This window comes from Larimichthys crocea, chromosome XX (assembly GCF_000972845.2).
Source record: "Larimichthys crocea isolate SSNF chromosome XX, L_crocea_2.0, whole genome shotgun sequence".
NCBI classification, from domain to species: Eukaryota; Metazoa; Chordata; class Actinopteri; family Sciaenidae; genus Larimichthys; species Larimichthys crocea.
Window position 1 is genome coordinate 3750083 of NC_040030.1, and position 17966 is coordinate 3768048.

General features: G+C 40.4%; 2 protein-coding genes across 2 annotated transcripts; one reads left to right on the top strand and one right to left on the bottom strand.

Moving 5' to 3' along the window:
* The first annotated feature begins 673 nt into the window (after positions 1–673).
* Positions 674–8752, top strand: zgc:194209 (adipocyte plasma membrane-associated protein). The gene is made up of 9 exons (XM_019276873.2): positions 674–771; positions 1796–1885; positions 1977–2098; positions 2311–2412; positions 2812–2964; positions 3071–3186; positions 4543–4703; positions 4792–4987; positions 5647–8752. The coding sequence occupies exons 1-9, from the start codon at positions 674–676 to the stop codon at positions 5854–5856; spliced, it is 1248 nt and encodes a 415-aa protein (XP_019132418.2). The 3' UTR covers positions 5857–8752.
* gnsa (glucosamine (N-acetyl)-6-sulfatase a) lies at positions 6619–17023 on the bottom strand. The gene is made up of 14 exons (XM_019276946.2): positions 16708–17023; positions 15125–15184; positions 14833–15039; positions 13887–13952; positions 11461–11559; positions 11206–11373; positions 11035–11117; positions 10835–10953; positions 10620–10723; positions 10400–10501; positions 9756–9863; positions 9554–9664; positions 9306–9466; positions 6619–9130 (listed from the first exon to the last, which is right to left on the bottom strand). Exons 1-14 carry the CDS (start codon positions 16846–16848, stop codon positions 9055–9057), a joined length of 1605 nt encoding a protein of 534 aa, XP_019132491.2. The 5' UTR covers positions 16849–17023; the 3' UTR covers positions 6619–9054.
* Positions 17024–17966: the final 943 nt, after the last annotated feature.

Genomic DNA, 17966 nt, shown 5'->3' on the forward strand with positions numbered 1-17966 from the left:
GACCTCCACCTCCCCCAGCCTCAAACTCAGAACACTGAGCTCTGTCTTTGTGAAGCTGCAGGAGAGAAGCCCTCAGCGACACCTTCAAAGTAAAAGCTCAGAGCATCACTCATGTTGTTTGGAGTTATGTAGGAAAAAATCCGTCCTACAGACAGACATTTAATTAAAATGTGAAGGTCAAGATCTTGAGAGGTTATAAACTTAATGAAACATTTATCTGAAGGAAAGCCTGCAGATCTTCTGGGTCAGATTGTACGTCCCTCAAAAGATTTGTGTTTATTAAAATTAATATTAAATTGACTTAGGGCTGGGATGGTCTGAGGTTGAGAGATGAATGAATAATACACTTTATTGATCCCTGAAGGGAAATTCGAGTGTTGCAGCCACTGATACGTGTGTTAAAACACAAAACAGAGGTGTTTGAAATATAAATATGAGAAGAGAAGAACATACATCTGTGTAAAACATAAAAATAAACTGGCTGCATGTTTCAAAATAGAAATATATAAATATAAAAAAAATACCATGGGGCAGAAAAACCAAATCTTTGACCTAAAACTCAAAAATATTTTAGTTTTTATCTCAGGAAAGTCAAATTAAAACATTTTAAAATTAGATAGACAAGCACACAAACTTGTCCCTTTAACGCTTTTATTTTGAAGGTCCTGGCCGGATGCTCTTGTGTATTAAATACTCAGATACTTTCAGCGTCTGGTTCAGTTTGATGCTGCAGGAAGAAGAAGAAGAGACGCGGACTGCAAACTCAGCCATGTAAGTTTAATTAATTCAGCTTCATTAAAGACATTTGATTTAATTAAACTGAGACTGGATGAGGTGTCTTCACCTGTGCGTTTAAAACTGTTTAAAAATCTGACGTGACGATGAAACAGTGACAGAAAATAACATTTTTAATTGTTTATGATCAAACTTCAACTCACAAAGCAGCTTTTTATTTCTTAATAAACAAAGTTTAACTCATTAATCCAGATTAAAACAGATTTAATGACCTGAATCTGCAGGAGTGAGAATAAAAAAGTGAAAACACAGATCTGTCCTTTATCAGCTGATTGAGGAGACAGTCTGTGTCCTCCTCCTCCTTCCTCACCAGCAGCATTTTAACTCCTTCAACCTTCAGGCAACATCCCAGTGATGATATCAGGAGGAGACAAAGAACCAATCTTTCTTTCTTTCTTTCTTTCTTTCTTTCTTTCTTTCTTTCTTTCTTTCTTTCTTTCTTTCTTTCTTCATTCCTTTGTGTTTCACATTGTCCTGTGTAAATGTAAATGTAAATGTAAATGTAAATGTACTTTATTTATACAGCCCTTTACAACAGTCCTTTCGGTGTACCAAAGTGCTTTACAGTAGACAATAAATAACGAGAACAATAGGTAAAAAACAAACAAAATTAAAACAATAAAAACAATAAAATGCAACAAAATTGAATAAGAAATGATAAAAGTGTCATCATACTACTGGGTGTTAAAAGCCATCCTAAATAAGTGGGTTTTTAGCCTGGATTTAAAAACATGTGTGACATGAAAACATGTTTGACATGTCAAAGTTCACTCCGGCTCGTGTGACACGAAGCTGTCGACTGATTAACTGCAAACTGTGAGCTGACAAAAACAAGACAAACAAAAATCCTTTAATGTTTTTTTATTATTGCAGCTTTCAAAGAGTTTTTAAATTAAAAAATGAATCTGTGAGGAGAAAACCAGCAAAAACTAAAACCTGAATATGAATTTCTATTAGAATAATTGCAGAGAATATTTAAATCAAACTTTCTGCTCTGCAGGTTTGGTCAGAGATCATCGTTAGCGGCTCTGCTCGCTGTCGCTGTTGGAGTTTATCTGCTGCCTTCACCCATCGACCCCAAACCACACGTGTAAGCACACACACACACACACACACACACACACACACACACACAATTTATCAGACTGTATAAATATTATAATCCAGATTTGCTCCTCCAGACTGAAGGGACCTCCTCCGGCCCTCGAGGGCCCGCTGGCCGTCAACACCCGCCTGCAGAAGGGCCGCCGGCTGTTCACGGGGAAACTACACGGACCAGAATCCTTCACTGCTGACGAGGAGGGTGAGCGTGCTGGATTTCATGCGTGTGTTTGATTTTCACCTCTGACCTTTGAGGCCCGTCGTACGACACATTTCACACACGATTAACTCAGATTTTTGTGTTTCTAGCTGTTTTTTTTGCTTCCTAACTTTCTTCCTGATACCTTTTATAGGTGAATTAATGCTGGTTGCCATGGAGATGACACTGTGTGTGTGTGTGTGTGTGTTTTTCAGGTAACGTGTACACGGGGACGGTGGACGGGAAGCTGTGGAGGATCGGTCCTGATGACAGCCTCACCTTCATCACACAGATGGGACAGAGTTTACCTGAATGTGGTTTGTGTTTGATTTTCTGCTTGTTACCAGTTCTTCTTTTTCTTTTTTTTTCAGTCTGGACAACAAACGAACAGCTGATTGATTCAGTTTTAAGTTTTAATCGCATCTGGAGTGCGTTGAAATGCAGACATGCCTCACACACACAGGGCTCGTTGTTTAAATAGATTAAATAAAGCACTGATTGTGTTATAAAAATATAGTTTTACAGCACAAACTTTATTATTTTCTTAATGATTTTATGATTCATCTCCTGTAAAACCAGGTGATTGTTGATATTCTTCTCTTCTACTGTCTGTTGTGAGGACACCCGATTCACCGTAAATCACTAAAATCAGTGAATAGAATATGAAATCTGTAACATGAAGTCATAAACTGTGTTGAAAATGTGTGTGTGTGCAGGCAGCAGTACAGACTACGAGCCTGTTTGCGGTCGTCCTCACGGCGTTCGTCTGGATCGTCGTGGTCAGCTGATCGTCGCTGACTCTTACTTCGGGCTGCACAGCGTCGACCCCAGAACTGGAGAAAAGACTCTGCTGGTGTCTAACTCACAGGGTGTGTTTGTGTTTGTGTTTGTGTGTATGCACGCTGACTGAAGCTCAGTTCATTATAATCTGCAGGTGAGCTCCTCGTCTTTGAGCGCCTTTTCTTTGCTCCTCAGGTGCTGGCGGCGTTCCCTTCGCCTTCCTGAACGGTCTGGAGATTTCCTCCCAAACTGGGATCATTTATTTCACCGACTCGTCCAGTCGTTGGGGGCGCAGACACGTCAAACTGGAGGTGAGAGCATGAAAAAATCTGGATTTATTCTTAAAGATCAGCTCCTGTTAGATCTGACATGTAAGAGTGTAAACAGCGGGCGTGAGTTAAATCGACCGATAGACGACCGAGCAAAGCAAAGCTGATGGAAGCGTAGAGTCATTAAGGTTTTTTCTCAGTGTCGCTCGGCAACCGCAGCTCTCCAGAAAGACCACGTGAGGACACTCAGGATTGTTTTTGACGAGGACGAGAGAGTCGGTTCAGTTTGGACAATAAGTGAGGCTGCTGCCGAGGCCTCGAGGAGAGACGTGAGCACATGCATGTCAATGAAGAGGCAGAGTTTGAACCTGAACCTGCTGCCAGCGTGAACCATCAGCCACACAGAGAGGAAGTCATTAAGATCATAACATTTAAAAGATGAATGTACACTGATTAAACTAAACTCCGATAAAGTAACTGGACTGACACTTTAAGATAAAGCAAACTAAACTAGTCTAAACTTAAGCTGATGTAAGCAGCAGTGTACAGTGAAGTTAAACTAAGTTTAGTTAAGCTGAACTTGTTATGGGAATTTTTAAAGAAAAACTCTTGAATAAGGAAGACTGGATTCAAAGTATCAAAGTTTAAGTTGAATTTATTATTCTTGTACAAGAAGGAGCGTTTAATAGTGCAACACACAAAAGGGGTTACAGAGGAAAAGGCTCCTCGAGGAGCTCTAACTGTTGGTTTGAGGTTCAAAGTATCAAAGTTTAAGTATCAAAGTTTAAGTTGAATTTATTATTCTTGTACAAAAAAGAGCGTTTAACAGTGCAACACACAAGGAAGGACAGAGAAAAGGCTCCTTGAGGAGCTCTAACTGTTGGTTCTAGATTCAAAGTGTCAAAGTTTAAGTTGAATTTATTATTCTTGTACAAGAAGGAGCGTTTAACAGTGCAACACACAAAAGTGGTTACAGAGGAAAAGGCTCCTCGAGGAGCTCTAACTGTTGGTTCGAGGTTTAAAGTATCAAAGTTTAAGTTGAATTTATTATTCTTGTACAAGAAAGAGTGTTTAACAGTGCAACACACAAAAGGGGTTACAGAGAAAAGGCTCCTTGAGGAGCTCTAACAGTTGGTTCTTCAAATGGGCTGACTCGGACACCTGATACAGATAATATCATAACATTATTTTTTGGTTTTCTGCTCAGTAATGAACATTATGTTTCATATCTAAATGATACTTCCCTAACTTGTCTCTCTTGTCCTTGAACTATTTTTATAATCATCTCTCCCTGCCAGCCTCAGTAAACAGACAGGACACACTCTCTATATGAGTTAAAACACCTGAACCCCGGTATAATCCTAATTTTTATAACAAAACTGATCTTTGATGTTTCAGGTGATCGAGCTCAACAGCCTCGGTCGTCTTCTGTCCTTCGACCCTCGGACAGGAAGCGTGAACGTCCTGCTGGACTCGCTCTACATGCCCAACGGCATCGCCCTGTCACCTGACGAACACTTCCTGCTGCTGGCAGAGACGAGCATCGGACGCATACTGAGGTACACACACACACACACACACACACACACACACACACACACTCTGATGTCGATGAGATAAACGTTGCTTCGCTCTCTCGTCTCTCAGATTTTGGCTGAAGGGCCCGCAGGCCGGTACCAAGGAGGTCGTCATGGACAACATGATCGGTTACCCTGACAACATCCGCCTTAGCGACCACGGGACATTCCTGGTTGGCATAACAACGACGCGGTTCAGGAAGGTCACGCCTCCCTTCCTGGACACGATCGCCCCGTACCCGGCTGTCAAACGCCTCCTCGCCAAGGTCGGTGTGCAGAAACATTCAACAAAATAGATTTAAAGTGACGAGAGCGTTCAGACTGCTGAGTGAATTTAAGGAGCCCAAATCCCAGAATGACACAAAACCGGCGTACACTTCAAAGTATCAGAAGTTTTACCGGCAAAATATACTTAAAGTATCCAAAACTCAACAGAATTTTAGGACCTGCTGGTTGAACACATTGTATTTTTATATATTTTTGTACGAGCTCATCATGTTTTATTGAATGTAAAAAAGTAACTGTCAGAAAAATGTAGTGGAGTAAAAACTACAATATGCTCCTCAAGTAGAAATATTCAAGCAAAGTACAAGTTAAAGGTAAGAGTACTGCACTGATTTACTTCATAGACTTTTATGCTCATATGATAATAAATAGGTAACTCTAAGTAAATATAAATTACCTTAAAATTACAACTTTATTCTCTTAACAATACAGATTTTTAGTCAAAATATTGTGAATATTATTTTTAAATCGATTATCAAATATTTAATTTCCTTCGATATAATCGATGAATCGACTAAACGTTTCAGCTGTACTCGATAAGTTAAAGCCTCATCATAATCAGTCTTTCTGTCAGATCTTCAGTTTGTTTTATTCTCTCTAACTATATGAAACTAAAGCTGAGTCGTGTTTGTGTCTCCAGCTGGTTCCTCTGAGCTGGTTCAGCCTCCTGCTGCCTCGCTACGCTCTCGTCCTGGAGCTGGGATCGGACGCCCAGATCGTGGGAACGCTGCACGACCCTGAAGGCCGCCTGACCTGGGCCATCAGCGACGTCTTCCAGCACCGAGGGAGGACGTACCTGGGCAACACCGACCTGCCGTTCCTGCCCGTCCTGGAGGGCTGGGAGAGCTGATGAAGGACAAAAGCTGAGTCATCTTTAGTTTCTGTAAATATTCGAGCTGCTGCGAGGACTTTTCACATTTTTAAGGTTTTTAGTCGACTCTACCTCTGGAGCCACACGTGGACGTTACAGTGATCAAACCTGCACATTAACCCACTGATGTACACGTTTTACTCTAAAGTCCGACTTTAACTCTTAATTTTCATTTTTATTTAAACTTTTTACGTGAAATTACATTTTTTAACCCAAAATCCTGACTTTATATTTTACTCTAAATTACGACTTAATTCTCACATGACAACTTTACTTAAAATGCCGACTTTATTCTCCTAACATCACGTTTTTATCTGTAATCACGATTTTATTGTTGTGAAACATTAACTTTATTAGAAATGACAACTTTTTACTTCATTATAACTTCATCCCGTAACACTCATCTTTTTAAAATCACTTTTTACTCGAAATCACAATTTTATTGTTGTTGAACATCAACTTTTTCCTTGCGATTGAGTTTCATCGTCAATATTTTGACTTTTTTTTTCTTGTAAAGTTGCAAATTTTCACTTGAAATTTCATTTTTTCACTCAAAATTGTGACTTTATTCTTTTAACATTTTGACTTTTTACTCTAAATTACGACTTAATTCTCACATAACTTAACTTGAAATTGACATTACCAGATTTTGATGTCCCCTCTCCGTGCGCCTAGTATGTGGCGAGATCAGAAACTGAAATAAAACTGTGATAAATGAACTGAGCAGGAGCTGCTGTGATATTCTGTGAATCTCTTTTATTTGGACAAAAAACACTCACACAAGCCTAAAATACATCATCATCATCAAAAACTCTGAAAAATAAAACTTAGGGTTCCAAAAAACAAACGACAACAAAACAGTTCTGACAGATCGGAAAGTGCATCAGTGAATCGAAACATCGTTCTGAAGAGCAAACGTGTCGTGTTGAGCCCCGCGGGTTTCCATCACAGGACTTTAAATTTCAGTGTTGACGCGTTAAACTCAACAAACGGACTACAGAGGAAGAAAGAGCTGTCTGAGCGAATTATCCAAGAACAACAACAACAACAGTAGCCGTGGAACAAATGGATAAAAATCATTGAATCACAATAAACAGCCAGTTTGTCAGTAAGAAAATAATTCACAATCAAAAAAAACAAGAACACACAAAAAGATGTCATGCAGATGAACCGACCTCGTGTCACTTTAATACTCTCTAAGTCTCCAGATCAGATCTTCGGCTGGATGTTCAGAATCTGCAGATTTGATCTAAATCAACCTTCTGAAAATATGAAATCGCTGCAGAAGAAAACGTAGAAATGAAGATTTTTGTGTTTCAACAGTGACCAAAATTTCAAGGCAGGGCCACAAAACTAATTATCGTTTGTCTAAATGTTGCGTATGTCATCAGCATAAAAAATAAAAAAACAGTTCCCTTAAAGTTTGAAGAATTGAAAAATCCTGTTTATCAAATATAGATTCTTGTATTTCAGTCGATCATTGATCAAATTAAACATTTTATTTGGCCTTTTTTAAAAAGTTCTCACATCCAACCCATGAAATCAAAAATCTATTAAAACTAACCGAAGCGCTGATGACGGGAAAATTACTTTATTTGGCATTTTCTCTCTGTAAAGTTTCCGTTTCTTTCTTCCCGTTTGGAAGTTTCTCTCCGTGCTGAACCGATGATTCAAAACTGGTTCAGTGAAACGCTACAAACGTGAAATACTGGATGTAAGTCGTCAAATTTAACGAACTAACTTGTGTTTTTCTAAATAAACTCAGTGTGAAATGGATTAAAATCCAAAGAGGCGTTTAACAAGGTGACGATCAGTGAATGAAAAAGGTGCCTCAACACTTCTCACAGTTAAATCACTGCAGCTTCGGCCGTTTAAATCAGATTTGTTCATTTAATTTAATGATCTGACGACTATTTTTACTCCCAGAAGTCTCTTCTTAGTAAAAATATCTCCGACCATGAGTTGCGTACGTTTAAATGAGATGATCCGAGAACAAGCGGTCACGTACGGAGGCAAACTGATCAGTGATAAGTAATAAGAAGTAATCTGTCTCCATCACTAGGCACTGACTTCTGTGAGATCAGACCTCTAGGTGGCGCTGTCTTACTCTCTGTTCATGTTTACTTCAGGTCTGATCGCTTCACTCTTTAATCCGATGAATATTCGCTGAACAGAAGGTAACGTGAGCGTAATGCGAGTTTGTGGTGCGGTCGGTCGGTCCAGTTATTACGGTAAGTTATACGTATATACTGTATTTATTTATCATTAACAACAAATAAATCACTAATCTTGATTTGTTTAGTAAAAACGCTCAAATCTTTCTGGAAATTAATTTTCAGATTTTGAGAATTTTCTTGTTTTTCTTAAAAAAATTTGTAAATTTTTTTTGGATTTGTTGACTTTAAAAAAGTTTGATGGACATGTTATACTTGATATTTTCTACACTAAATGTTAAACTTAAAATGAAATCTCTAGAAAGTTACTACTGTCCATAATACGTGTTTCTATCCATTTTTAAGTCAATTTAAAATAACAAAAAATGGTTTTTACCCTCAGCGAACACGGAAAGTTTAAAATAATTAGATAAAATAAGTTCAATGGATGAACGATGAACCAGCTGTCGATATTAACGTTACAGTAGTGGACAGAAATTCACGTAATTTGATTTTTTGTTTTGTAGATTTTTCACCACGTGGACGCGAACCGAGCTGCAGTGAAGGTCAAAGGTTAGGAGCTTGTGTAAAGTGAAATGTTGATGAACTCTTGAAGACCAACCGAACACACCAAGGCTAAAGACTGGATTTAGTTCGAAACATGAATTTATAATATAATAAACTGTGTACTTTTTTTCTGACGGCGCAGACACTCACAAAAAGAAAAACAGGATTTGAATGAACGGCTCACGAGCGTAAACCCATCCTGGATCTGAAGAATTTGGCTTCCCTGCAAACGGCATCTCAGACTGGAAGTTTTGAAGGTGGATCCTGAACCCGGCGAGGTCTCCATGGCAACCAACCAACTCCAACTATCTGCAAAGAGACTCGGTGGCTCAGGACGCCCGAACACAAGGCAACAACAGCACGAAAGGCTGAATACAAAATACAACACAGCCCTTCTTCCTCCATCTCCTCCCTCCATCCATCCCTCCTCCATCTTCTCCTCGACCTTCATCCGTTCTTATTTCATCTTCTGTCGGAGTCTGCTGAGCCGCCAGCTGTGGCTGGTAAACATCTGTCGAGGGTCAAACTTATACCTGAGGAAGCGCAAGACAGACGAGTGTCAGAGAGAGAGGCGGTTCAAAAGTGATTTTCAACATGAGTTTTCTTTTATTTATTTAATCTAATTACAGATTTAATGGTGTTCAGGTAGATCAGTACGTCTCCAAAAGACATAAACAGATTTCAGATGTGTGTCTTTAGTGAACACACCTCGGATCGTACACTCCGGGCGTCCGACACGACTGTCCGGCGCAGGACTGCAGCATCATCAGCCGATGGTTCATCTTCTCCAGGATCTCCTGGTCGATGCTCTTTGCGATGTTGGTCAGCTGAAACGGGTCGGCCGTCACGTTGTACACTTCCACAAACACCTGCAGGTCGAGACAAAGGATCAGCTGGGACGAGTCTACGAACAGACTGCACGAACACACGAACAACATGAAGACGTCGGCTCTCACCTCGTTGTCGTCGAACTCGCAGTACTGCAGGTTGGCAGACGGGGCGACTGTGCGCACACACGCGTACGTGTTGTTGTACGAGTCTTCACACACACAGTCTGGGAAACACTCCTGAAACAAAGAAAACAGACAGACGAAGAATTGTGAGTTTGATTTCTGCTTCTTTGCCTCCCGCTGATGATGTTAAAGCTTCGTCTCGTACCGACACTCCCGGCCCCAGCAGAGGACAGGCCGGGTCGGACACGTTGCTGCCTTCTCCTTCGTACTCCACCAGGATGTCCGTCCTCCAGCTGCTGTTCATCTTCCCCTCCTGGGGACACAATCAACAGAAGAAGAAGAAGGTCTAAGAGAAGACGAGGCTTTGCTGATCTCCAGAGAGGAAACTCAGCAACAAAACAAGTTCAGATAAAAAATGTAAAAAAACTTAGGATAGAAATAAAAACATAAACAAGAGCGAAGCAATTAAACTCAAAAGAAGGCAAACAGAGTGATATGATATGACTAACATCAGAATAATATAAAATATGATTAATTATATTTGACATTTGTCTATTAGATACAAATATAAACACAGGTAACATCTAGTATGAGGCACATTAGAATATACCTGTATAACTATGATATAACAATACATCTGTATAATCTAATAAATACTGTAAATATTTGGTTCATCTTAAATAAATAAAATGAATGTGTTTATTTCTAATATTTAAAAGCTTCTATATATTTGATTTAAAGAAGAAAAAAAAACTTCATAATGAAGATTTAAAACTTAATTTGAAACAATTAAAAATCAAAAATAAATCATAGGTTGGTGGACACGATGACACCGAGCTCCGATCTCACCATAATGGGCAGGAAGGACATGCCGTCCATCTGCGTCTTGTTGACGTCCAAGCCGGCGATGTCCAGCATGGTCGGACCGAGGTCGACGTTCGCCACCAGCATCTGACAACGAGACGAGTTCAAGATGTCGGAGACAAGACGAACCAAGAAATGTCTCTTAAGGTTGAAATGTTTAACTTCATACTAACACCTTTAAAATAAAGCCTGTGTGTGTTTGTACCTGGCTGGTCTGGTTGGGTTTGATATTCGGTCCTCGGACCATGAGAGGAACTTTGATGTCAAACTCGTAGAGCTGCCTTTTATCCAGAGGAAGAGAGAACTGACCTGAGAGAGAAGGAGACATGAAGGAACGCTTCATCTAACTCCATCTCAAACTTCTGGAGACGTCTGGACCATCCTGAAGGTTTGACCTCCACTCTCTGAGCAGCTACATACCCGTGTGGTAGCCGTTGTCAGACGTAAAGAAGATGTACGTGTTGTCCAGTTCACCTCTGACCTCCAACCTCTTCACTATCTTCTCCACCAGGTCGTCCACTGACAGCAAAGTTCGCCACCTACAGAACCAAAAAAAACAAAGAGGAGCTGAGTAAGATGCTTAAAAAAGACGAGGACAGAAAGAGGAAGGCGAGACTGACCGTTTCCTGAAAGCATCGTCCAGAAACTGAACAGAGGAGTTGGTCATGGGAGTTTTCGCCTGTCTGATCAGCCAGTGTTTGTCCTGAGGACAGACGGAAAGAAAACAAAGGTCAGGTTCTCCTTTCAGGCCGAGCACTGAAACTCAAACACGTCTGAGTCCGGTGTCGTACCTTCCCGTGGATGTTGAAGTTGGGGTCTCTGGGAGCTTTCGTGTTGTTGAAGCTGTTCTGGTACTGAGGAGCCGCCGTCCACGGGGAGTGGGGGGCCGGCGTGGACACCATCATGAAGAACGGCTGGTAGTTGGATTTATGTTGGAGGAAGTCCAGAGACATGTTGGCCTGAGAGAGAGAGAGAGGGACACAAAAACATGAAGAATCAAATGCAATAACTCGAACCTGAGCAGTTCTCAGCGTCGATGGTCTCACCAGGACGTCGGTCAGGTAGTCTTTGTTGTAGTCTGCTCCGTGTTTCTGAGCCTTTCCGTTCACAGACAGAGTGTAGTTGTAATATTTAGAGTTCTTCTCCTGGAAAACACAAACAACTTTCATGACATACCTCAACATTTTTATGCTTCTGTTCATTTTGTAGTCAACATATAACCTGTTATAAAAATTAGGATTATACTGGAGTTCAGATGTTTTGATCATATGTGTTTTACTGAGGATGGCAGGGAGAGACATCAGTAGATCAAGGACAGGAGAGACAAGGACGTGAGAAACAGGCCTGGGAAGTGTCATTTTGATACATAATGTTCATTGCTGAGCAGACTCATCAGTGAGGGAGATGTCCGAGACAGCCCGTTTAAAAAAATGTATAAGAACCAACTGTTAGAGCTCCTCAGGAGCCTTTTCTCTGTAACCCCTTTTGTGTGTTGCACCGTTAAACGCTCCTTCTTGTACAAGAATAATACATTCAACTTAAACTTTGATACTTTACACTTCCTTATCCAAGAGTTTTTCTTTAAAAATTCTCGTAACAGAACCCCTCTAACCCTGACCCCTTACACTGATTCATGTGCAAACGCTCCTCTAACCCTGACCCCTTACACTGATTCATGTGCAAACGCTCAAATAACTTGTATTTCTCTAGTCTAATATCAAATTATCAAGTTTGTTTATTGTTTAAGACACATTTTTGTAACTGGACTGATATTATTTCAATCCAATATTCTTATTTAACAGTTTATCAGACTGTAGCTGTCCCGTTTAAACCCTGTAAGCAGCAGAAAAGACGCCAGTCAAACCAAGAAAATACTTTAATCTAGAATAGTTAGAAATGAAGCACGTTTTATGATTGGATTTTAGCTGTTATGTGTTGGATTTTCCTTGTTTATAGATGATCAACCAATCTCTTAAACCAAAGTAACCAAGGTCAGAAGTCAGAGCTGTCCCCCACACTCGACACAACGGATAGGTAGATAACAAAGACTCTACAGAGTCAGATAAGAATGTCAGGGTGAACTCATTTTCCTTTTTTGTTTTCAGACTGCCAACCAACAACTTATACCCAGGTAACCAAGGTCAAAGGACAGGGCTGCTGCACTCCCTCGACACAACAGATGGGTTCAGACTCAGATAACAATGTCAGACCACATAAGAAATAGATTCTCTCGTTTGTAGATTTGGGGACGCAGCATATTTCTGGCGCTATCCTGAGGGCACATAGACGAGCCACAGAGGACTTCTTCCTCAGAACTGAAGCGGCATCACGTCATGCAACTATTTACACATAACTAATTCACAGACATACATAATGAAAAAAGGCTTTTGGTGCTCGGCACTAACAGGCTTTCCTTGAGTTTCTGCACTGAAATCACCTCCGCTGTGCTTTCTTAGTGCATGAAGTCGTGGAAACTGCCACAGTGACAATGTTTTGAACAGCTCGACCCTTTCTGAGAGTAAAGTTAGCAGATGATCTATCACGGTCACATGACAGACACGCTTCACGGTAGCTGTTTGACACGGTGAACACGCCGGCTCTGCACAAACCACAAACTGCTTGAGTTTCTCTTTGTGTTATGATAAGCCGCCGTCGGGGTTACAAGTCCACGTTTCACGTCTGTGTTTGTTCAGTGACAGCGAAGACAAACTAGTCTGGGCTTGCAAAGCGTGACCTCTGTATAATGACTTCTGTAAACCAATAAGAGACGCACGGTAAATTCAAGAAAATCTAATTTTAGCCTGTTTGTTAGTCTGGCTCCTTCTGCAGAGAAGTCACATGACAACGCAGACTTGACAGTGATATGTGAGTTTGGCTGAACTCTGAAGCACTGTCAGGAAAGAACAAACTTCCCAGGGAGATAAATTCAATGTTATTTATTTTATTTCATCATTTTCAGACCCTGACACAACACTGAATCCCTCATGAGAAACTTCAACTGGAGCCCAGGATGATGATTAGAAGAGTTGTATAGATAAATTGTACTTTAAAGACCGATATTAGCCCAAGAATAAAATTAATATGTGCATTATTGCCTTACCTCCCTGTAAACAACATAAAAAGTGACACATTCATGAGCTTTGAAACAAGCCGAGCTGGAATTCAAACAATAAGAGGTGACGTTAATGGCTTAAAGGATTAATTCTGTCCAAACCTGGACCACGGTGCCAGACAGGAAGGAGCCTCTGAGGTTAAAAGTTTCAGGGGCGGTCGGTAGCGTAGTAGGTTAAGCGCCCGCCCCATGTGTGGAGGCTATAGTCTTCACTTCAGCTGGCCCCGGTTCGAATCCCGCATCGGACGGCTAATTTACTGCGTGTCACTCCCCTTCTCTCTGCTTCCTGTCTATCCTCAGCTGTACTATCAATAAAGGCATAAAAGGCCAAAAAATAATCTAAAAAAGTTTCAGTCTTACCAGTCCGACCCAGTAGTTCCAGCCCGGGGGAACGTGCTCCACCCCGCCGGCCTCCGCGTGCCCATACTGAAACACACAAACAGCAGAATCAATGCGGAAATTTGGCATTACAGCAGCGCAAGAAATACAGGATACAACACACAAAGTAAGAAAAGGGAATGATCTGAGCTTTGCAGGTGTTTGGTCATAAAAATATTGGATATGTTGGTCTGACGATGACGCTGGATGAAAAGTCAATAAAAGAGTTATTACGGTTCATCCTGCGGGGGACATGAATGTTACAAACCAGATGGTGGTGCTGCACGACAAGCAAGAGGGATCATAAAAACTGAAAGGAAGCTTCTTCGTGGTGTCACTGCGAGCCAAACAAAGATGTAGAAGAAATGAGGACACAACAGGCGGTCTCATAGTTCCCTTGTTGTTTCCATAGTTTTGTGCCAATCTGTCAATCGGACAATCGAGATAAGTGAAAAAACTTTGACCTGCTGAGCTGCTCGCCACTCGCGACCTGCGTGGTGAATCTGTGACGAGGGTCACGAGTTCACTTCGCTGAACTTCACCGGGGTCACGAGTCGAGATGAATTTGGAAAAACCGAGATAAAGAGAGGAAGGAGGGAAAATGGGAACTGTCGTTTCTCTTCGTCCTGGTTTCCATCTGACCGTCTGACCGTCACAAGGACAGACGGCTGAACTTCATCGTGACATTAAATCGCATGACAGCACATCTTGGGACTCATTTCACCATCAAATATATATTAAGTCTGATGATGATGCCTCTGTATAAACTGATAAACAGTTGGTGGGTGCATGAACAACAGGAAGTTGTCCTTTGGCGTGCAATCAGCAGATGTAAACATCCTTCATTCTTCAGATAAAAGCATCTGGAACATCATATTCCGATCATTTCCAAGCGGTATGAACCAATAAGAGCCGCGTCGCCTCTCACCTGGTTGAGATATTTCCCAGCGAAGAACGTCTGGTAGCCGGCGTTGGCCTTCAGGAGGGAGGGGAAGGTGGTGGCCTCCTCGCTCTTCTGCCAGGCTCTGCTGCTGCAGTTTCCCTCCAGCGTGTTGTTGATGACGTGGTGGTTGTGCGGGTATTTCCCCGTCAGGATGCTGGCTCGGCTGGGGCAGCACAGCGGGCTGGCGACAAACTGAAAGACGAGAAAACAGCTTTATTTCATTTATATCACGATCCCTGCTGAGACACACCGTGACAACAACGCTGACGACACTCACCGCGTTTGTGAACGATATCCCGGCATCGCCGATAAGTTTCTTCGTCTTGTTGAGCGGACTCTGGAAGGAAAATCAGACATTTTTATCATCATGCAACTCACGTTAAAACATCAATAAATAATAAATCTCTCTGCACACTCAAACTGAGCAACAATGTAGCGATGAGGCTGCATCTCTTTCACTCTGCCTTCATGACTAAGCTTGTTTTCTATGAAGAATTCCTCCTGCGTCACTGCCCAACATGGACAAAAGAATACAGAGAACACTAATTCACAAACATGATGAATGATTCATACCAGATCACATGTTTTACTGGCGATAGAGTATTTATTGGTATTAATTCTCTTCCTTTACTATATTTTAAACAACCTCCAGTTAGACTGATGGGAATATTTCTCCTCAGGAGCATCGTTTAACATCTGGAATCATGAATTATAAACCCGGCATGAAGATAATCAATCATCGGGCTTCATATGTAATTAATATATCACATTTTGCACTTCTGTTACCGTCCTTATTAGCGGCTTGTTAGTAATATATTCAACGTTTAACCAAATGTTTTGATCAGAGCAGTGAAATAACTGACTCTTTAGTATAAATACAGACGTATATGAAAACTATGGGTAGATTTAAATAGAAGTATACGTAGATATATAAATATACATGGATATATATAAAGTTTATGACTTTATGGACAGTTATTGGATGTAATACCTTTCTCTGTGTGTGCACATGTACATCTATGCAGGTAAAAACACTGTAAATCTTTCTTTTCCAAAGAAAAACAGAGACAGAATTAATTAAATCATCTATACTCAGGGCTATGTGGTTGTTTAGGAAGGGGCCAACACGTTAACTTGGACTTCGTTAAGTTGACTGACTCTCACGCAATGACCGTGATGCCTCAGAGCCTCCTTCGTCTATGAAAATAAAGAATTACGTATGTTAAACTGTGCAAATCATCTCATTGATCAGACAGGACGTCTGGTTAATATCTTAATTAATTTAGAAGATGAACTGTGTTTGTAGTCTTCGATGAGAAAAAATAACTCTTTGTCTCTCTCTTCTATTTCTAGACAAACTTTCTAGTTTAATAACATCTCGTTTCTTTGTTTTCTGGACGAAATGTTAAAGTCAGCAGCTGTTTGCCAGCCTTCAAACACAACAAGAGATTTAATGTTAATCAAATTGTCAATCTCTGTCTTACAGGGATCATCTAATTAGTGACCCGCTCTACCTCCTGAGCCACAGCCACAGTTTTATAGCTGTGTGTGCAATTAGTTTATTGCACAAGGAGTGTGTTGATGTCACAAAACTTTAATTTCATCAGAAAACATGCAGCCTGATGTGAGGTATTTACATTAAAAGACATGTCAGAGTGAAGTGGACACGTCTTGACCGGTCTGTCCACACCTGGAGGCAGATTAAGCCTCTAAAAAACAGATGTATCACTGGACTTTGTCTGCAGGGTGTTTGCTGAGCACTGTGTTTGCTGCTGCCTGCATGATGTGTGACCTGCAGGCATGTGAGCTGATTAAACACAGCTCCTGTAACTTGCATTAAAAACACATGGATCCACTCACCAGGCCGCCGATGGCGATGTCCAGGTCGTCGGTGAGGATCAGGACGATGTTGGGTCTCCGGTATGATGCAGCAAACACCGCGCTGCTGCACAAAGTGACGCAGATGAGCAGAAATCCGCACAAACAGCGATGAGAGCGCATCTTCTCTGGGTTTAAAGACCGAGCGGTGAAGCTGTGCGTGTCCTCCTGCAGATCTGAACCTCACAGGAGTGTTGGATTATTAAAGCAGAAGGAAAAACACAAACACACAAACACTCACACGGCCCTGCTTCTCTTCCCTGTGTCAGAGTCATGTGACCACGCGCCACCACGGAAGCACGAATCAGCTGATTTGAAGACGTCACGTGACTCATGATCAGCTGTGACTGTCAAAAGTTTGTTTGTTTTTATTAGTGTGTTTTATTATTATTATGAAAGTTTGTTTGTTTTTATTAGTGTGTTTTATTATTATTATGTTTATAGTTAGAATAAAAAAAACTCACACCACCAAGGGTGTAGAAATAAATATATTGATTATTTATTCAGATTCAAAATCGCTTTATTTGCCAGGTGTGCACACACACACACACACACACGAGGAATTTGACTCTCAGTTGTAGGTATAGACATAAGTACAGTTTAAAAGACAAGGGACATGACAGGTAGATGCAAAAACATAACATAAAGACATAAAACATAACTATATACATATTTAAAATGTATATATATTTGCCTAAATATAGATATATATGTACAGACATTTGTAAACTGGGTAAAGGACTGATGATGGTGGAATAAATACGGTTAATATGGTAGGTGGATGTGACATGTAAACAGTGGATAAATAAATAAATCCTCTATAATGCACAGGTGTTGCACAGGTTTACAGGTTATTGCACACATTTTTAGGGTGTATGTAAAGATGTAAATATACATCAGTTTTTGCACTTTTAATACTTACTTAAAGGTCTCAGTCTGTTCATACAAATGTGGAAAGTGCAATTTAGAAAGGCACAAAAAATTAAAATAAATAATAATTAACAGTAAAATAAAAAGTATAAAAAAATAAAACCAAACAAATAAAAAATTAAATAAATAAGTAAATTAAAAAATAATAAAAAATAAAATAATAATAATACTATCAAATAAAAATTTTAAATAAAAAAAATGAAATAAAATTTTAAAAAAAAATTAAAAAAGGAAAAGAAAAGAAAGAAAGGCACTTTACATCAGCATTTTCATTTAAGTTAGTAGTTACTGCAGATTCAGATTACAAAACT